The sequence below is a fragment of the Pelophylax lessonae genome (genome assembly GCF_965119305.1).
Source record: "Pelophylax lessonae genome assembly, chromosome: 2".
In the NCBI taxonomy this organism is placed as follows: Eukaryota; Metazoa; Chordata; class Amphibia; order Anura; family Ranidae; genus Pelophylax; species Pelophylax lessonae.
In genome coordinates, this window is record NC_138769.1 from 556,711,809 (window position 1) to 556,734,253 (window position 22,445).

General features: G+C 42.1%; 1 protein-coding gene across 1 annotated transcript in view; it reads right to left on the minus strand.

The window, feature by feature from the left end:
- Nucleotides 1-275: 275 nt before the first annotated feature.
- Nucleotides 276-22,445, minus strand: part of LMBR1L (limb development membrane protein 1 like) — a 147,053-nt gene continuing 124,883 nt past the window's right edge. Inside the window, exons 8-17 of the mRNA XM_082247069.1 lie at nucleotides 20,251-20,315; nucleotides 18,184-18,256; nucleotides 16,668-16,751; nucleotides 13,914-13,990; nucleotides 13,711-13,788; nucleotides 13,528-13,601; nucleotides 7,843-7,933; nucleotides 4,820-4,886; nucleotides 3,509-3,670; nucleotides 276-1,306 (exon numbers count right to left, since the gene is read on the minus strand). Of these exons, the coding sequence (XP_082103195.1) occupies nucleotides 1,251-1,306; nucleotides 3,509-3,670; nucleotides 4,820-4,886; nucleotides 7,843-7,933; nucleotides 13,528-13,601; nucleotides 13,711-13,788; nucleotides 13,914-13,990; nucleotides 16,668-16,751; nucleotides 18,184-18,256; nucleotides 20,251-20,315 (827 nt within the window). The 3' untranslated portion in view covers nucleotides 276-1,250. The remainder of the gene's footprint in view (nucleotides 1,307-3,508; nucleotides 3,671-4,819; nucleotides 4,887-7,842; nucleotides 7,934-13,527; nucleotides 13,602-13,710; nucleotides 13,789-13,913; nucleotides 13,991-16,667; nucleotides 16,752-18,183; nucleotides 18,257-20,250; nucleotides 20,316-22,445) is intronic.

Consider the following 22,445-nt stretch of genomic DNA (forward strand, 5'->3'; position numbering starts at 1 on the left):
ATTGTAGTTCCTAAACAGCTGGAGGGCCATAGTTTGAAGACCCCTGCCTTATTGTGAGTGTACAAATGTACTTGCCATTTAAATCTTTGCACAGCAGCACGGTGTGATGTGCTGCACGACCTGTGGCGCCATCCCATATGCTGCAGAAAAATGCATCATGTTTGAACATCACACCTGTGTTGTGCCCTTTATTGTGCCCTTGTAGTGACTGGTGTTGATCAGATACAGAAAAGCACCAGTCGCCATGCACTAAGTGACAAAGGTGAAAGAGAAGTTCATGAGTACACTATTCTGTACCTAATGGACATGACATTATGTTGGGTTCACCATGTGTGCTTCATACATAAACAGAGAACAAAGACAAAGCTCTACAAAATACTGCACTTCTAGATTAACTCTGGAAGACACTGCCAAGCAAACCAAAAGACAAACAGCAACAGGAGAACTATTCAAACATTCACTACTAATCCAGACATAGTTTTGACATACTGCTCTAATAGTAAATACTTCCAGACAAGATGGAGAAACAAACGTCCACCAGACAACACATACAAAAGACACAAAATGGAGATGCCATAAGAGAAGAGTCTCTTGGGCTTCTGAATAATGCTGGTGTATTGTCTCATTGCACAGTGATTGCACACCAGATGAGATGGCAATAGAAAGCCGCAAAGGCTGGAGTGGAGTTCATGTAAACAAGCACAAGCAGAGTGGAGAGGACCAACATCCTGTGCACCGTCATTACATCGTCCCTTGATGACCCCCCCCCCCCCGGGTGAAATTAGTGTTTCCATTGAACTATGAAGAGTTTTGTTAAACACGGGTGGCAAGTAGATTTTTTCCTGGGACTCCACAATCCAGTTAAATAACTTATCCATTGTTAAAATACCAAAACAGGAGAAAACTGAAAGGGGTCACAGGCTACCCCCTCTCCTACTCTGTAGCAGCACAATTTATGTTCAAGAGTTGGCTCAGATTATTCTAAAAAAGATTCCATTTATAGTTTCCTCCAAATGTCTTCATCCAGGTTCTGGGCCTACAAAATGCTCTCAAATCTTCTAAATCCATGAAAGTAGAACCTCCTAGAACGTAGAACCGGACCAAGGTTTCTGTCACAAGAATCCATGCCTGAGACTTCTTTCCTCTCAAATAAGAGAAACTGATGAAGCAGGTTGTCTGGCCATTCACGGATTCAGGGATCTTGATTGCCCAGTGCACATCACATTGAACGACAACTCCATGGAGGCATATCAGGCCTTGCCTTGGCTGCGAATCCTATTTACAGACAAAGGTAACCTGTCCAGTCCTAAAAGATAAACAGTATTATGTAAAAATTATAAACAAAAAAAAATGATTAACAGTTTTTACAGTGACATCACCAAATCTCACAGGACTACAGCAGCGCCATAGTTCTCTGGGACAAGAACAACTAGAGCCCAAGGCAAACATGCCAACCTGCCTCCTCCCCAAGATGTAGGAGCATTGGTGTCACCGAAAATTCCTCCTGCCCCCCAAAAACAGGGCACCAATCTGCATGCTTCCCCCCCCCCCCCCAACAATGAGTTCATCCTCCTCCAAGTAAGTCAGCCCTCGCTGCAAGGATTGGGGAGGTCAGAGATTTGTGCTGGAACCCCCCTCCCAGCACAAATCTGATCTCCCCTATTCTTACAGCTCAAAAAAAAAAAAAAAAAAAAGAAAAAACCCACACCCCCCTTCTAGCACAAATCCTCTACCCCTCAAATATCCCCTCCTAGTACACATCTTTCTCCCCCCCCCCCCACTCTAAACCCCACCCTCCGAGTACAAATAGCCCCCACCCCGACACAAATCTCCCTAAATCACCAATCTTAGCACACACCCCTAAACCTCCTCTCCTAAAACAAAGTTTACCCACTGCCACCCAAAAATTCCCCCTTCCCACACAAATCCCCTCTACCCCAATCATCTTGCGGTGCCCCCCACCTCACAGGATACCACAGTGCCTAGGGCAGCTTCCCCTCCTGCCCACCATTTGCCCCAGCCCTGGATCTCAGACTGCAGATGTATAGCTATGAGGCTGTAGACACAAGGAGTGCCTAGGAGCGCACTCGCATACCTGGTAGTGCACTGCCATTTTTAAAGCACAATTTAAGGGGAAAAAAAATGTTTGATTTTTTTTAGGGTACTGCGTAGGCACAGTCAACACTCCTAAACGTTCACTATAACATAGAAAATTTTAACCTTTTCTGGTCCACTAAAGACAAGTTGTCCAATATAACATACTGATTTACCGTGTATATAAATCGCTACATGCTGAAAACAGAGATGTACTCTTAGTACTGCCAAATTACTCAGTGCTTAAATGACAGGCTTGTTAACAAGTGTCTGATTACCAGGCTCCAAGTGTACCCATCATTAAAATTATGCATTTCACATAAATTGAACCTCACATGTGGCTTTTAATTCCCATTTTTAGTTTCAGTAGTGACTTCTTTCCTGAAAAGAAATTTTAGACCAGCTCCCAGCCCAGGTGACATTCTCTGGCTACCAGCGATTGCAGAGAGATTGCTGGCCAAGCACTGTATGAAATTCGCCCAGTAGGTGACCATGTCAAAAGGAGAATTGAAGACGCCAGGGAGAAAAATAGGTGTCTGAAAGTGTCTACATCCAATCAGATGCAGACACTGTTCAGGTATTTTCACAGCCAGTGGGGGCTGGTTATCGAAATACAATAGGCACTGAAGGACATTCCTTTGCTTGCACTGCACCGCATGGATGGAGGCAGGCTGAAAAAAAAAAATTGACCAGCTTTATATACAGAGGACATCTTTAGAGATCTGGCTCCATCTGGTGGTCAACTTCAGAATTCAATTTTTAAATCCTTAACAAAACCTCTTGGTACCACTAGGTTTAAAGATATTAATGGCTCCTGTAAAAACTGACATTAAAGGAAGGCCCTGTTTAGTTTATTGCTCCCGGTTTACAAATACAACATATGTTTGAAAATGTTAAATGAAGTCACAGATGTAGTTGATCAGCCTCTGATCTAGCACATTTCACCCGGATTCTGCGGTGCTCAACATGTCTCTTGGTAGCACAGTATCCACCCTCAGGAAACTAGTGATTAGCAGGTTTGCACATTAGTTGACTTTTGTTACTTCTCCCAAGATAAGGGCAGCAGAGAAAGGTGCGTCAGGTTCTTCTATACCTTCACAGAGCAATCTGAGCCCCTTCTGAGTTCACGGATCAGTTTTTTGTTTTATCATTCCAATCTACGGTCTATGGCTATATATACACTGACCTTTCTAAAGCTTTGCAGAAAGTTTGGTGACAATATCCTTATCTTTATTAATGGAAAACCAGCAAATGTACATATACACATAATGTAACAATTTTACATTTGCAAAAATTTACACTATACATTTTTTGGAATTAACATTTTGCTTCCCAGCATGGTTTCTGGGGCAGCAAAAGTAATTCCCAATTTTCATAAATTAATTTAGCCTCTTACTCCTTCATTGGTTCTTACCAAACGCACGGATGAGCTCAGCTTGTATAGCCCAGGTAAACTTCTTCACCAAGCAGAGTGTGGTGAGGCCAGCAAACAGAATGTTATACAAGAAGATCAGGTAAAAGTTCCCAAGCCAATTAAATCGTCCAAAGTCACCCAGCAGATCAAATCTGGTAATGCCTGAGAGTAAAGAAAATAAAATGATGAAATAAAGTGGACACAGGCAATTAAATCTTACCACTAACTGGAAATCAAATTCATTCATAATGGGCCTTTAATTCTGAGGCTGGGTTCACACTGATGTGGCTGCAGGTAGGTGCCTAGGGTCCGCTGCGTTCACCGTTTCAGGTGCGAATGTTTGCCTGTATTCGCTCCTAAAATTAAGCCAAAGACACACAGATCCCTTTTTCAGTGCACTCCACGGTCACCCCAGAGATGTGTGACCCGGCTCCATTGAGAGCCAGTCACTCTCCTCTGTCATGTAAATTGGATGCGGGGAAACCAGCATCCAATTCGCATCAGTGACTGTGAACCCATCCTAAGATTGCAGGACACTTAACCCCATGATCCAAATATCAGGTAAGCCACATTCCATATCAGAATTTTGCTCTTAACCAAATTGTCAAGCCAAAATGGCTAGTGTGAAAACGGATGACATGTGCAGCATCATGGCAACTGCAGATGTAACAACGGCTAAAATGCAGACTTTCAGGCTGAAGGGAGGGTTTAGTTCCCATTTAAAAGAACACTACTCACCTACCATTGGTTCGGTGCTGCATCTGTCCCCGCCACCTCTGCAGTGAGAATGGAGCCGCTGATTGCTCAATTCTTCCCTCTGTTCTAAGTGGAGAACAATGGCTGCCAGTCAACGACTCTCTGCTCTGCCCTTCCACAGCGCTCACTGGAGTGATAGGCTGGAAAGGGGAGGGGGGCTGGCTCAGTCTCCCAGTGGTGCAGCTGAGAGGCTTAGCCAGCTGCCGAGCCAGGCATGCGAGTGGCTCCTGACTGTAAATTCGGGATCTTTCCCCAGCCTGGTTCGGCTGAATGGCCTCAGCCAACAGCGGGCTAAACAGGTCACAGGACTGCAGAACTAACTGGACTCCTGTGATTCATAGAAGTATGGCCAAAAAAGCTTTAGCCATACTTCTCCTTTAAAAGGGAAAAAAAAAACACACTACTCTGCATTACACTTCAGACTTTACAACCTCCATCTCTGAAATGTAAATGAAGCAACCAGTATGGTACTCAAGCTGACATTTCCCTTAATTGAATTCAATGAATGAATGAAAATTGCTTCGCATATTTTCTTTTAAAAAGAAGAGAACTTACCCAATGTTCTGGAGAAGACAGGGAGAGCAGAGCTCAGCACAAGCAGGGACACACAGTTTCCAATGATCTAATAAAAAAAAAAAATCTCAAATTAACCAAAGCTGGCACATCTCTGTACTACAAAGCACAATTCACATGATTGAGATTGGCAACAAAAAGACTAGAGGCTGCAAGAGAAAATGTTAACAGATCCTGTTCATCCATGCCAGTAATGAAGGGTTAATACTTACTCTTGTATCAACGGTCTACACTATACTTCTGGGACTATCAAATGCCTGGTCCCACAGTATGTGCTGTGGTTCCCACCACTGGTCCCTACATCACTAAAGGACACAGTAGTGACCTAGGTGTACAAGAATGAACCACTTTGGGGCACCAGGCATTTGATTAATCCAGAAGGGTGCTGGATGTTGAAAAGGATTTATGTAAACTTGTGAAGACAGGAGATATACGTGGTCTGAGAGGTGCATCAACCCTGGCTGACAGCATCTTAAGTAAAATTAATAAAGCACTGAACAAAATATTTACCAGCCCCCTCCAGGCAAACTTGCCCTTCATCAACTGCTATATGTGCTCCAACTTGGGAAACTCTAAAAATTATAGAGTTAGGATTGCAGTATAAAGGAGGAGCCTTGACGTGGGCACTGAGGCGTAAGCATACATTTGCCAATATGTGCAAACAAAACCCTCTGGAAAATCTTTGTTTGTGATGTGCACCTCATTGCCAAGGCTAGTTATAGGTTGGGGTGGGGCTGCCACCTTTTTGTACTTTTAACCCCTTGGCGCCGTACATATGCAAATATGCTCTCGGCACCTGGTCCTTAGCCAGAGGGGCTGCATATTATATATATATGTGTATACAGCTGTGCTGAGAGTGAGCGCTAGTGCACTCCCAGCACAGTTACCATTCTCTAACCAAGAGCTCCCGATCACGCGTTGCGATTGGAAGTTTTCGGACCCTGTGACCGCCAATGACAGTGGTCAAATGATATTAAGCTAGCTATGGAAATGTGACTCAGGTGGGCCCAGATGAATAATGTAGATCCTGTTTGCCACTTTCCATATCCATGACACTAAATAAAGGACAAGAATTCACTGTGCAAGACAAGGAACAATGTGCCAAGGTGTGTAACCTTTAACAACATTGTTGGGACTGCTAAAAAACTGATGCAACCCCTATCCTATGCCCCACACTTTATTTTTCTGTAAGATTCGGGTATCCTCTAAGCATAATTTTAGATCAATCCATGCTCTCCTTGCTCAGTTACTGGCCAATCCCACATTCCACCCAGGCCTCACCCCTTCTGGTTTCGCATGGAGGACAAATAAGTATAGCCAATTTTTATGACCACAGAGGAAACCCTTGAGGAATGACACACTTTATCATCAGCAAAATACTATTGATATAATCAAATAGCCCACTTTATCGCTTCACTGAAAAGGGTTTCTGACTTATCTACAACATCCCCAATGGAATACCTATGTAAACACATTAACACCTGTTCAGGGAAAATATCCAAAGTTTACAGCAATCTGACCACCACAGATGACAAACTCCCTAATATGGAAAACTAGGAGCAGGATATAGGGGAGGTCTTAAATCCTGCAGAGTGGTATAGACTGGCAAAAGGGGCTGCAAAATCAATTATAAATACCTCCCTAAAAAAGGCCAATTACAAAGTACTAACGTGCTGGTACATGATTCCTGCTAGAATTGTCCAATGGGAGCCCCCCCCGTGTTTTTGAGGGTGCGGCCAAGAGGGAACAGTGTTAACGTATGGTGGATGTGCCCAAAAGCGCATCGATTTTGGATCTGAATCTACAGATTTAGCTACATTCTCACGGGGACCAATCTGACTATGTCCCCGCAACAGGCACTGCTCGGACACCCTGCTGGGGGAGCCCCTGAGGCCCACCCAATACCTAATTCCTTTCATTTTTACAGCAGCCAGAATAATGATCACAAGATTCTGGACATCCAAGGTGCTATCTTTTGACGTCTTGAAGAATAAGTTGTCCTGGATAGTGTTTAACAAACGCCTCTGCCATTCTGCAGGACAAGCTTCCCTGATTTAAAAAAACCTGGAACCCCTGGATCACCTACCTCAGTGGTCCTCAACTCCGGTCCTCAGGGCCCACTAACAGTCCAGATTTTAAGTATTACCTTGGGGAGATGCAGACTAGAGTACTGCAATCACTGAGCAGCAAATGATATCACCTGGGATCTATTTCAGTTATCTTGCAAACCTGGCCTATTAGTGGGCCCTGTAGGCCAGGGTTGAGGACCACAGACGTACCTGATGGGGACAGCCTCGTCAGATTCGAGGCTAACCTCTTAGTGCCCCAGGAGAGGCTCGCTGTCTCTTTTCCCCTTTCTTCCTTTATCCCTTTTTCTTTCCTTTTCCTCCCCTTCTCTTTTTTCCTACTTATTAAACCCTTCGGTAGCTTGAGTGATGTAGGACTGCTGGTCAATCGCTACTGGTCCCATTCCCTGTTTGCGGGCTGTGTATTCAAACATAATGACCAGCTATCGCGATCAATTCCCTGGCCGAGACGACCCCATTGTCTTAGATGGGTCATGCAGTTCCTCTACGGAGGATGTGTCTTCTGTCCTTCAGAATTCTAATCATAGCCCAAAATAGCGTTCTACTGCTTACTAAAGACCAATGCTGTAGGTCAATAATGTTATCATGCACCGGTACTTTTCTATACTGTATTGTACAGTTTATAACCTCAATAAAAAACGAATGGAAAAGAAAGGAACTGATACAAGGCCACAGACCTATCCTTGTGGACAGTGCTGAGACTCCAGGAGTGTACTACATAAAATATTACATTAGCAATCAAGACTGAAAACACCAGACAGTTCTAGCCTACACGTGATGTGTAAATGATGTGAAAAGGACTGGATCAGCCTGGGTGCTTTAGAATTCACTTACACAATTTTATTGTAGTATTGTTAATCTTTTGAAACTGTAGTGTGTGTAAGATTTGTACAGAACATTACACTGAAAGGTTCTTACTTTGGTCATAGTCGTGTCATGCTTCTGGGGTAGGAGTCTTATAAAGAACGGAGAGGAATAAAACCCAACCACCGAAGCCGCCATTAGATAACTAGACTGGAGTTAAGGATGCAAATCATATACTGCTTTCTATAAAACACAAATATCTTTCCATTTTAAACTCCTAAAAAATGTAAAAACATATTCTGTATTAGATTTCTTTTTTCATGTTGGTACATTTTCCTTACATACAGAAATATAACTAAATCACACTAACACCGACACACAGACTAAACACCTAAATGTGCAAATGAGTAAAAATATAATGTTTAAAATATAAAGTGCCAAATATATAGAAAGAAAACACCTGCTATGTGTAAATAAACACACAAAAAAAAAAAAATGTGTAGTGCTGCTGCCCCTTAAAGCGGAGTTTCACCCTAAAATTATACTTCCCTCCATCTTCATGCCCGGGGTCACCTGAAAAACAAATGGATAATCGCAATTTTTTTTTTTTTTTTACTTGCCTGGTTTAGAAGAAAATATACTTACCTTACTTCCTCTTCCTCCCCTCGGCGGCCACGGCGATTCGTCACTTCCTGGCTTGCATTGATTCCTGGGAGTTGAACGTCATCACTCCCAGGAATCAAAGCGCCTGCTCCGGCCCCGACGTCAGTTCCGGTGCAGGCGCCGTCATACCTTGTCAAACAGCTTCTGGGCATGCCCATAAGCTGTGCAGGATGACGCTGCGGCACCGGAAGAGACGGCGGGGACGGTGCAGTGCATCGTGGGACCGAAGAAGACGGAAGAGGACACAGAAGGATCGCGCTGGCTTCAAGCTGCCCACACCTGAGATGGCAGCGCTGGACAATACATTTTCAAGGTAAGTATTTCTTCTTGCAGGTAAGTGCAACCCGGGACAGATCAGAGGCTAGCCATTGTGGAATGCACTAGCCCTGACTGTCCCGGGGGTATTTTTATTAAAAAAAAAATTCCCAGGGTGGAACTCCGCTTTAAGCACTTAAAAAAAACAAATCAAATCAGACATTAGGTGGCGCTGCAAATCCTCAACCCTCCAATATAAATACAATAAGAAAACATATACAGTTAAAATCAAACTTTACCCAATTAACAACCTTTTTGTAAGATAGAAAAAGTAGAAAAACAAATCCCAAAAAAAAAAATTCAAAGTTTGATCCAATGAGGAAGTCCGCACGTAGGAACACAAGTGTGGCAGGCACGCTGACTCGGAGGGGAGACCGAGGTAGGGAGCTGCAACGCAAGGTGGTAAGATGCTGGAGATCTGGCTCCTGCAGGGAACGCTACACTGAATTACTTGGTTAGGCTGTTGGCTGCTATACATTGGATAGGGCGGCAGTTTCTCACCACACCACCACAATTCAGTCCTGGAAGGGAGGCTGACTAAGGCTTTTCACAGAGTGGTGCACTTGAAGCACCTTTTAAATGTGGGTGATTTTTTTTTTTCCTCAATAAAATATGTTGGCTTATATTGGCACTTGTCTGGTCAGATTTGGCACTATCAGACAATTTTTCATTTATTTATGTGTGATTTATTTACACATTGGGCACCATATACTTTTTTTTTTTTTACACCATTTTTTTAATTAACACTATCTATTGCTTAATAATTATTTATCAACCATATTTTTATGAATACACACATTGGTTGGTTGTTTATTTACTTTAGAGACCACATATTTGGTTCATGATATTATTGCGCAGCATTTTTATTATACACACTGACGGCTTGTTTTATTGGGTGAAGGTAATGCTTTTTATTATGTGAGTGTTTTATGGTTTTAACCACTCACCAACTGGCCCATAGTAAATATATTGACATTATTTTGACGTTAAATACCAGTGTTATAGCTGCAGCAAACTGCCATAACCCCAGTATTGTTTACCATGGGCGATCCAGCATCTGATAAAAGTGGTCCTGCGGCCGGATTTGCGTCGGGATTACTTTTAGAGGTGGCAGGAGAGGTGCCCTCCCCTCCCGCCACTTCCCAGTTTCTGAGCTTACAGAAACCGTTGGTAAACCCGGAAGCAATCCGATGCAGCCGTTTGCTGGGCAGAAAGTTCAGCGAGGGCAAGATGGGCCCCACTTGGCTCTTTGTCCTTGGGAGGATAAGGACAATGTGACATCACTTTCGCTTCTCAGGCATAAAACAAATGATTGTTTTTTTTTAAAGATAAATGAAGACCAGTCATGCTTATTTCGATGTACACAAGGGGAAAAAAAAATAAAAGGGACAATGTAAAAATAATTTTTATAAAGCACCTCATTCCTCTGTGTTAGCGCCCGCATATGTAATACTACCGCATACTGTGTTCAAACCACACCTGAGGTATTGTCGACATCGTTAATGACAGCAATAATTCTAGTGCAAGACCTCCACTGTAACTCTAAACAGGTAAGCCGTAAATTTTTTTTAAAACGTCGCCTAGGGAGGTTAAGTACCGAAGTATGGCACCATTCCACGAACGTACGCATTTTTAAAGCATGACATGATGACATTTTAGGTATCCATCTACTTCGTGTAACATCTTTCACAAAAAAAAAAAAAAACACAAAAAAACGGGGTTACTATTGTGTTTTGTTTTTTTTAATTCATTAAAATGTATTTTTTCCCCAAGAACACTGTTTAAAAAAAAAAAAACCCTGCGCAAATACAGTGTGACAAAATATTACAACAATTGCCATTTTATTCTTTAGGGTCTTTGTTAAAAAAAATTATATATATAATTGGGGGTTCTAAGTAATTTTCTAGCAAATAAATGCTAATTTAAACATGTAAACAAAAAGTTCAGAAAAAAGGCCTGGACAGCAAGTGGTAAACACTGAAGGTGTAAAGGTACTGCTGTTGCGAGCCTTGCTTTTTCATGGGTGATGGTCAGAAGGTGAATGGTTAACAAGATCTTTCTTTCTGGAGCAAGAGAATTGTGTGGAGATGTCCTTAACCATTTCATCTCTGCATGCCGATCATCAGATGTGAGGCATTGAGTTTTGGGGAGTCATTGAATTCACATTGAAGGAGTGGTGGTCACGAGAACTGCATGAAGAAGGAAATTTAAATATATGTGGACACTATTGGTGATTCATAATGCGCACTGTTGTGGAAGATTTTTTTGAGAGTTAAATTTGCTTCTACTTTTTACTTTCTTACAAAAGGTTGTTAATTGGGTATAGTTTTACTCAATTGTATAAGTATTCATATATATCTATATTGGAGGTATGATAGGAGGATTTGCAGCGCCACCTAATGTCTTTCAAAAATAATTGTGGATCCTGTTAGGCATCCAGTGCCCTTGTAACTTCCTTTGTACTGAACTGAAAATGCAGAGATAAATAGCTCGTACTCAGAATGGTCTGGAGTTGTGAGCGGAGTGATCCAAGACTCTGTCCTAATTCTGTTTAATTTATTCATAAAGGATATTGAGGTTGGTATAAATTACTCAATATCAGTGTTTGCTGATGATACAAAGCGAAGAAAATAGCTCAATGGGGATTCTAGCATAGAGAGATAACTATTCAGACTCAGAGCGCTTAGGAGGACACATGACCACTCAAATTTGGATGAGAAGCGGATTACCCTAAACTGTGTAAGGCATGTGTCAAACACAAGGCCCACAGGATGAATCCGGCCCCCCCTAGGCCATTTCATGCAGCCCTCGCGCCTCACCTAAAGCTGCAGAAGAGCTCCAGCCCTCCTTTGGGCCTCCTCCAGACCCTGAAATTTCTTCTTCTTCCCAGCTCTGCCCCCAGCTACTGACCAGCAGCAACACAAGGTAAGGGGATGCTCTTTGATGTAAGGGAGGGTAGGGGGGGACTCTTGACATCTGATGTAAGGTGGGTGGGATACTCTGGACATCTAGTATTACAGATACAACCCGGTCCTTTGAGGGAAATCAATGCTGATGCGGCCCTCAATGAAGTGGAGTTTGACACCCCTGGTGTAAGGGGTTCTTTACTGTAAGAGCAGTAAGGATGTGGAACTCCCTTCCACAGTTAAAGGTGTCAGTGGGGGAGGGTCAATTTAAAAAACTTAGAAGGGCACCTTGGTAAATGCAGTATACAAGGATATAGGAAATGATAGGGAGACACATTGAACTGGTGTCTTTTTTCAACCTTACCATAACGGATTTCCGAGTGTTTGTTATGAGTTTCTGTACATTACATCTATCTATTTTTTTGCCTTGCTAGATAAGCACAAAATGGAACAACCCGGCATTATGGTTAACTATTCCTTTATTATGTTCCATCTGGCAACGTGACTGTAGGGCCGCTTTCACACTGCAGAGTTTTAAAAAAAAAAAAAAAAAGCACCCTAAAAGCTCAAGAAAAATGCTTCCCTTTAAAATCAATTAATCTGTTCACACTGGGGTGGTGTGCTTTTGTCTCGGCGAAAAAAAAATCCTGCTTGCAGCATTTTTTTGGGCATGTTTGTGGAGTTAAAAAAAAACTCTGAAAAACGCTCCTCCTCGTTGAAATGAAAGGGAACCGCATCAAAAACGCCTCAAGAAAGCTTCAAAAACTCCACACTAAGCTTTTGGTGCAGTTTTTGAGTCACATGTTTTTTAAAAACCGTGTTGCAAACGCAGCAAAATCGCAGCAAAGACACTCCATTGGTTGCAATCCTAAAAATAATAAATAAATTATCCTGATCCTTTAAAACATGATACACAGCACAGCGCTTGTGCTGGGTCATTTACCCTTCTCTATATTTAAAAAAAAAAACGAGTTGATCCTGCCAGTTCCGGTGCCCCCCTCTGTACTGACCGCAATAATCATAGCTGCCGATCCATGATTACTGTGGTCAGTTTACGTGCCTCTGTCAGATGGCTGCTCTCCCCCTCTCTCCTCAGCTCGGAAGTCTAACATAACTCGTAGGAAATCCTGTAATTCGCTGTATCACAGGAGAATACAATGTGTTTAAAATTATTGTGGAAAATACCTTATTTACAGGGCGCTGGGCACTCAAGTGACCTTCCGCCGCTCTCCTCCCAGCTGATGTCAGCGGGGATACTTGGCCCCTCCCACTGCAGTGCTCGGAGCAGGGAAGGAGAGCTCCGCGGGTCATAGGAGAGCCCATCGGTGCTGTAAATAAGGTATTTCCCACAAACACACTTACTGCACATTGTATTACCCTGTGACAAAATGGATTACAGGAATTTTGCTCTAGGTTTACAAGCACTTTAACATATAGGCATTTTACTAGCAGTTTTGAAGGTGAACCAGTGCGAAAGTGCCCTTAGGGTTTTAATATGACCATTGCCTCAGGCCTCTTGCACACAGTTTGCAAAGCCAAATATGTAAGGCCTCTTGTCATAAAGGAACAGTATATAGGCATACAGTGAAAATATCTTGTCGCTGCAACAGGGAGCCACAGCTGCACTGTATTTTTGCCTCTAGAAATGCATTACCAGTTACGCGCACACAATGATTTCTAGAATCCATTCCCATGGGAAAAATATATTGCAGCTGTGGCTCCCCAGCACAACAGACATATTTTACAATGTACGCCCATACGCTGTTCCTTTAGGACCATGTGTAAGTGCTCTTATGCATTGGGCTACTTTTACACTTGTGTCTACATGCATGTAGTAGCAAATTAGTCTTATGTATATGTAGCATAATTTACTGGAAACTGTATCAAGCAGATGGGAATGCATAGTAAAGGATACAATATAAGGATGACTTGTACAGCTGCTCCAAAAGGACCAAAAACAGAGAACGAGACCTTCCCAAGCCGTGAATCCTGGAAAACAACAAAAAAAGGTACCAAATTTAGAGTAAAAACAGAAAAAACAGGAATTAAGCGGCAGAAAACTGAAATACAGAGGAGGATTTAAAAGTTAATGGTCTACCTGCATCCCCTTTGGCATGGCAGCTTCATCAATTAGAAGTTCCAAGACATGGAAGCACACAATAAGTACTGAGATACCCTAAAAAAATATAAAGATACAGAATTTCTACAGTCTGAAATTGATCCAGTGATTGTTCTACAAATGATGATTAATATTTGCATAACTGAGAAGTCCTACTCTGGGGCACAAAATAAATTACTTACTGTGAGCGCGAGGAGCAACAGCATGGCTAGAGGGTACACCAAGTTGCGCTGCCATGGAGAGGCCTTTCTTCTCTTCTCTGCAAACAAACTGACAACTTTAGCATAATATAGAAGCCAGACATTTAACTACTATGAGAATAGGAAACTGCCATTGAAAACAGCAGACACTAGGTGGCACTATAATGCTGCCATTGTACACAATAGAAAACCACTTCATGTATTTCTTTTTTGCACTTGCTTTATTGCTGTGGTGTAGGTGCCAATATAATATGTTAAAGAAAAAAAAAAAATCTTCCAAAATTGTTTCTGGAATGTAAATATACATACACAATGTTGGTGCTTTAATTTAAAGGAGCAGCAACACTAATTAGTTTCATTCACATACTTATTTTTTCACTGGGTTATTTAGTATATCATTTTTTCTTTTTGATATTTTCTGGAGCATAGTGGAAGATGGTTTTTAAAAAAAAAAAACCTACAATTAATCTCACACCTGCAAGATCCAGCAGCTGAAAAACATTGTAATGTATGGGGAGCAGGTGACACGGATGTCCCTTACTTCAGCTTAGAATAGTGATTGGCCAGGATAAATTGAATGCAAGCAATCATCTCTCCCCTGAGAAAACACAGACGGGGAAGCCATGGTCATGAAGTGCTTGGAGACATACAAGAATTATTTGATACAGCTGTAAATGGCTGGACAGGGGTAACAGTCACAGAGACCTTCAAGCTGCCCAGAGATGTGAGACTACATACACTTAATTCTAAACACGCCATTAAAGTCCACTTATTATATATATATATATATATATATATATATATATATATATATATATATATATATACACAGGATTACAACTCTAATACCTATATTGTCATAGCATTGCACATGGGTTTTCACAAAATAATTATCCCATCTTAGGTCCTTTGTGATGAAATGTTGCACAGATGCCATATAGCAGCTTTTTCTTTTTTACCTGGGTGCCCAGGCACCCTGGAGAGTCAAGGTTTCTTCAGGGGTACCATGGCAAAATGCCTACAAATTACCCAAAAACTGTATGCAAGCCAGCAGGTGGATGAAGGCCTGGCATTTAGTTGCACAAAGCCACAGGTCTTTATTGTGCGTCATTCCAAACTTCACCTGCCGACGTCCTAACAACTAATGACATTATTAGCACAGCATCCCCTTTTTATTGTTTACCCCTCCCCTGCCCCTCTCTGTCAGCACGGATGTCACATGAGTGTGAGAGAGAAAGTGAAGCAGAAGAGAAACACTGGAATACTAATCAGTATCCATGAGCAAAGGTGTATTTGATATGGAAGATTAAATCAGTTCCAACGTTGGATGTCCTACATGTGTGAATGTTGCTGCATTATATAAAACTATTAGTTCTGTTTTTTTCATTTTAGAATGGGGTGCCTCAAGATGGTGCGGAATAATAAACTGTGCTATTAACCTCCCTGGTGGTATGATTATTTCAGATTTTAGGTGCTGAAAGCATTACATTGTTTTGCATAGAAATTTGTTTTACATTTTAAAACTCCCCTTCCCCTGCGATCCCCCGCCGTCCTCCCGCTGTGTGTTTGGCCAATGCTGGCACCTGTCTTCCGGTTCCCTTCCCTGCGAGCGTTGTGACGCAGGGGGGTGGAACCGGTGGCAAATTGAAAAGTGTAAATACACAAATGACATGATACAAAGCTGTGATCTAACGGATTACACTGTATCATGCCATTTCACCACAGGATTGCACCTGGTGACTCTTCCAGTGCCCTGTCTGTGCTTTTCCAGTGCTTTGTGCCTGGAAAATTGAGAATGACCATGGCGTCCAAAAAGCAATATTTTTGCGCAAAATCGCTTTTAGACGAACTGGAAAACAGACAGCGAAATGGAGTTACTTTAAGAACTGAGCGATAGCGCTTCATGGGTAAATTCGTCATCAGGTACGGAAAGTGACGACAGCGACGATTCTGATGTCTCTTTCTGGCACATCGCTCCGTTGGAAATTCTGAAGAATCATTTGATATATTTCCCAAATTCCACAAGCTATGTGCCAGAAAGACATCAGAATCATCGCTGTCGTCACTTTCTGTACCTGATGATGAATTTTCCCATGAATCGCTATCACTTCAAGTAACTCCGTTTCGCTGTCACTGTTTTCCAGTTCGTCTAAAAGCGGTTTTGGGCAAAAAAAAAAAAAAACGCTTTTTGGACACCATGGTCGTTCAAAATTTTCTAGGCACAAAGCACTGGAAAAGCACAGGCAGGGCACTGGAAAAGTCACCAGGTGCAATCCTGTGATGAAATGGCATGATACAGTGTAATCTGTTAGGATCACAGCTTTGTATCATGTCATTTGTGTATTTACACTTTTCAATTTGCCACCGGTTCCACCCCCCTGCGTCGCAACGCTCGCAGGGAAGGGAACCGGAAGCCAAGTGCCAGCAATCCGCAGTGCACAGAGCAGGGAGAGACTGTGGGGAGGACGGCGGGGGAGCGCAGGGAAGGTGAGTAACGTTCTGGGGTATTCCCGGGTGGGGCTCGGGGTTACCGCTTTGGTACTGAAAATTAACCGAGCCACACTCGGGAATACCGCCAGGGAGGTTAAATTGCGCCTAAAAAAGAAGGTTGATGCACACTGCCGTATATAGCATTAAGGGCATGCAATGCATATGTTAAAGTGTATTCAAATTTTATACAGTAAACAGAATCAAACTGGTACAACATTTATAGAAGGGCAGGCCACAATTTCCCACCTAATGCGATTCGTTTGCTCTTGATGGTGAGAAGCCTCTTTTGTAAAGCCTCCATGTTTAGATTTAGCCAGCATGAAGCTTTCGCTGTAAAAAAACATAAGACAAGAGTAAGGAGAGTTAGCAGAAAGCACATACGGGAGGCATATAAAAACCCTGAATCTTATGATTAGAACCGTCACCGCACGGTTTCCCTGCCAGCATGTAGGATACTTCAGTAGAGTCAGCCTCCCTTTACTCCACTAGGATAGCTCTTGGCTGCTGTAACAAAGTGAAGCTTAAATAATATCCAAAAACACTTAAAGCAAAAGGGCAAAACAGTCACATCCCTTTTGAACGCAGACTCCCCATTTGTGTTTTAGATTTCTGCATGAAGTTAAAAATTAGGTCTCAAGGTAAATATTTTATTTTTATTTTACTTTTTTCAAGTTGTCACATGACCACAAACCTGACAGGTGGGCAGGGTGGATAGAAATCCATTAAAAAAAACAAAAAAACAAAGCAAAATAGGGACTTTATTTAAATTCGACTTATCAAATTTATTTTAATAAAATGCATTTGGAGTAAAAAATCAATCTTAAGATAGTTTTCCATTTCAGATACATTAATAATTTGGTTTATGCAGCATGAAATGGCGCTTAATTATGTAGTATGAGGCTGTATATGCTGCAATATTTACATTTTTGGTACACTCATTTAATAAATCAAGGCTTTGCAAGCTGAGATAACATGCGCTGCATTAATGCATTCACATAATTTCACACTAACTACCAGCAAGAATGAGTCCTTACATTTAAAGAGCACCTGTCATTTCAGATCCATTATGGCAGCGCCCATTAGCGGGCATCCACTCACCTGCTGCCACCATGTCCCTCACCTTGTTGCGTCACTGCTGCCATCACCAGCCGTCCCATTAAAGTGAACTGGACTGTCGGTAATGCAACAGCGAGCCAGAAGAGAAGCTGCTGCGGGACAGAAATGACAGTTGCTCTTTAAAAAGGATTTAAATCAAGTTTATTTAAATCAAGCATTTTTACTAGTGATTTTATATCAGGATTTAAATCTACTTGATTTAAATTAAATCCAACCTGCAGGTGTGTATGTTGTGGCATCTGATGGGCATGAAATCTTTCAGGCCTGATGATGCTTTGAGCAGTGGACGATTGGGAAGACATCACAGCTCTAAGGTTGTCAACCCTTCTCTAATATGACAAGATGAAGCTTCGCAGTCATGTGACTGCTTAAAAAAGTTAAACAAATTTACACTGAGATTTATTAATAGCTGAATGCAAGTAGTAGAAGAGCAGTAAAAGGCAGTGTTTGAAAAGGAGGGTTGGGTGATGTACTGCCTTTCAATTACTCTAATACAATCTGCAACTTGGACACTGGCTCTTTATTACTAAGTGATACCCACTGCATAGCCACAATGACATGTACAAAGGGCTAGATTCTTGCCATTAGGTCCCTGTTCAGTAAGATAGGAGGGGGGAAAAAATTGTTGCAGTGCATTACTACTCACTGGATATTTTACGGATTATTGCTGCTTCCTCAAATGCAGTACAGCTCATCTGCTCCTCCAAGTTCTCCAGGAGCTGCAAAACAAAATGGCTATTGTTTAACCACTTGCCAACCAAGCTTTTTCCGGCACTTATTTCACAAGTTTAAATCAGTATTTTTTGCTAGAAAATTACTTATGACCCCAAACATTACACTTTTTTTTTTTTTTTAAAAACAGACTCTAGAGAATAAAATGAAGATTGTTGCAATTTTTTCTGTGACACTTTTTTGCAGTGGTTTCGCAAACGCTATTCATGTCAGAAAATAAATATGTTTTCATGAATAAAAAAACACACACACACACACACACACACACACACACACACACACACACACACACACACACACACACTAGTTACCTAAAATTTTTTTTTGTAATCTCTAAAAAATATTAAGCTGAGTAAATAGATACCCAGCATGTCACGCTTTAAAATTGCATGGAATGGCGAAAAACTACGCTACTTAAAAAGCTCCATAGGTGACGCTTTAAATGCCTTACAGGTTACAGAGCAGATCTAGCGCTAGAATTATTGCGCCCTAGGTATGTGCTTGCTTCTTAGTGCGAGCATGGAGGGATTGGGTGCTTTAAATTTTGTTTTATTATTTTACTTTTTTACACTGTCCCTTTAATGTTTATTTTTTTATCACTTTTATTCCTATTCCAAGGAATGTAAACATCCCTTGTAATAAGGATATAAGGATGACATGTCTTCTTTATTGAGCGATCCAGGGTCAAAAAGACCCCAAATCTCTTGTTTACCTTTAAAAGCAAAAGAGCCAAAAAAAAACATTTTCTTCAATATTTTTCCCAGCCTGGACCAGAAGTGACATCGCTCAGCTCCTCCAAGGCCACAGAGTTGATCAAAGAATATTAACTCTTTGATCGCCACTGGGAGCAGCTACAGCGTTTCTCGGGCAAAAAAAGACCAGTAAACACCAGCGAGCGGCTGGAGGGGGGGGGCATCCAATCTCACCGCTTTGGAAACTGTTCCAGCAGCTCATGAGCCGCTCAAAAAGGTTTCATGAGAAAGCAGGCCATCTGTTGAAAAAAGCGGTATCGGGGTTATGGCTGAAATCTTCAGCTATATCACCGATAAACCCCCTGCAAACCACAACACATATATTTTTGTATTGTGGTCGGCAGTATAAGCCTATACAATACTTAAGTATACCAGGAACAAGGAGCAAATAGTAGTATTAAAGCAGAGTTATGGACACAACACTAAACATAATTACAAAGAAAACACAATTACTAAACTAACCTATTTACATATCCACTGGGAACCCTTTGCACCCCCAATAATTGCAGCAGAGCACTGCCAGGAACCTTGTTTGAATGGCTGTCCCCCTTCTCTTCTTGTAACGGAAGACCTCAGCTTAGTGAAATCCTCATTCTGGCACTATCAGCGATGCTAGTAATGACAGCGAGGGGGATACTTGTGTGATGCAAACACCTCTGTCAGTACTGAAATAAAGTAGGACATGGTTTTGGGAAGAAAACTGCCAAGCCCAAAATAGCACAGTGAACTGAGCATTGCATGGAGGGCTTTCATGACTAAGGCGTTCAGACATCGCATGTGATTCGCACCACATTGCTGTGCAGATCACATGCGATGTCTGTGCGATGCAAATTTAGCCATACAGTTTGTACGGCTGAATTTGCATCGCATTCAGACTAAAATGGTGCAGGACACTTTTTTGATCCGTACTGGAACCAGATCGCATGGGTTTTCACACCTATGTGATCTGATCCCTGTACCATTTCACAGTTCTCACTGCGAATCAGTCTGGGGGTGTCATTACATTTTCATTGACACCTGCAGCGGTTCATAGATGTCAGTGTGAATCGCCTGCGATTCAGGTACGATGCGGGAACCCGCACAGGAATCGCAGGGTTTCCCGCACTGCACCAATGCGAACCGAGCCTAAAGCCGTTTTTCATCAATTCATCCCTCAAACAATACTTTAACAGGGATAAAGAAAAATATCACTAAAAGTTATCAATAAAATCAGAAAAAAAAAAACCTACCCGAGGTTTGACCAATAGCTTTCCAGTCACAGAGAACATCCGGGACAGGCCCAACGGAGTGCACACTGCAGAGCCAAGCAAAAAGTTAGTTACTATGCCCAGGCAAACAAGCTTGACGTGAGACTATGCCAGCATAATAGGATGGGATTATCACACTTCAGATTTACTTACGCATAATACTAGTGCAATGAAAGCAAAACATATCACAGTTAGCAGAACCAGACACTTGGACAAAGACCAAAAGCCAGCTCCCACTGCAAGAACGGGCTGTGCTTAGTACTTAACCTGTCCAGATGTTTGCTTGTAAATCCTGTGCTTAGGATGCCAGTGAATCGCATGCATGTAAATCGTTCAGGAAACCACAGCATGTTCCTGTGCAATTCCCAGTGTGAACCGGCCCTAAATCTATTTTTTTCAGTAGGTTTGGCATCATACACGTTTACAGTTTTCTTAAAGTGCAACTAAACGTGGACATTTAAAAAAAACTGATATCAGATATGAACTTATGGTACAAAATACTCTTCTGTAGGTCTATTCTGCAAAAAATATTTTCCCCTGCTAGCTAGCAATTATTTTTTATACTGACAGCCACTAATGTTCGGGAATCGCTTAATCTCAGCCAGGCCAAAAAAAGCAGAAAATGACAACCCTAGAAGAAGACTGGGAGAAAAAAGGCAGTGACAAGGGGGAGTGGGGACATTACTACTCTGGAGGTAGCCCAGAAAACTTCAGCTCTGCTTTAAAGTGTTACTAAACCCAGGAGCCTGCATTCACTAGATCTGGTCCCACAGTACATAGAACATGAAAATGCAACCGTTTTAGTAAATATAAATTGCTAAACACCTTTTCTCATCAGCAGTATATAGCACTATAGTCTTATGCCTTCTATCAGTGTCTGGTTAAAGCTTGGAGGAGGAGTTTGCAATCTCCTCTGACTGTCCTATGAGGCTGCATGAGGCTGACCCTCTGTCTGGACAGTGCTGATTGGCCCTGTGCTGATCACATGCACCTGTGCTGATCACATGCACCCTCCCAAGAGAAAAAAAAAACACTCTAGCAATACACACCAAACTGAGCATGTGCAGAGTGCCCCCAAAGCGCTGTTCCATCAGCAGATTGATTGGGGACGGTGGAAGAAGGGGTGTATCAGAGAAGACAGGATCAAACAGCATTTTTACACAATGCAGAGGAATAACCCCTTACGTTCCACAGCGATTGTGTATGCAGTAAAGAATGCTTGTTACAGACTGATTACACTTTTGGAGGTTTAGTAATACTTTAAGCAATATGTGAAGATTTGAACTGCTGTAGAATTAAAAAAAAAAAAAAAACTCATCTCCAAACGTCAGACTCAAGGTAAGCAAAGCTAAATAAGGGGGTAAACCTAAATCTTTCAAGGGTAAGCATACACAACTATAATTGCTCAAGGTTTATTCTTCAGATTCCTGCACAAGCCTAATTATCACAGATATCCTGTACAGAGACAGATAGAAACTATAAATGCTGGTTTCTCCTGAACCTGCAATTTTCTAGGTTTTCATGCCAATCCAATTACTTTAATTCTGTGCGGGTATCTGACTTGGAAAACACGTGCAGACTTATACGGATTTTACCGATTTCTGGGTCAGACTGTACAAGAGTGTTTACTGTGCTTTCCTTTTTGACATTTTCTCTCTCAAAAAAAAAATAAAGGCTGGCAATCAAATACAAGCTTGAACTATGGGCAAAATAGAAAATGACATGATGCGGTCTTTCACTAGCATGGACACCTGATTTTGACCCACTCCTACTTCTGCTCCGATCTCTTGAAGCAGAAGAAGTTCTCCTTTCCCCCCTCTCCCGAAGTGTTCTGGGACACAACAGGTCCCAGAAGACTTTGGGACCAATCACAGAGTGCAGTGCCGCTCACATGGGCACTTGGCTGTGAACCTGCAAGCTGTCATGGCTGGATGCCCATAGTGAAGAGGACGGTGAAGGAGAACACAACTGAGGTGAGCACATCCCTGGATCATGGGACAGGTGAAGTGAGTGGCTGTTTATTAAAGGTCAGCAGCTACAGTTTTATTTACTGAGACTGGAGATCTGCTTTAGGGCTCTTTCACACGGGCGTTCCGATCAGATCGGCCTGTCAGTTTTTTAGGCGGATCTGATCGGATGCCCCATTCAGCCCTATGGAGCAGCGGATGTCAGTGGTG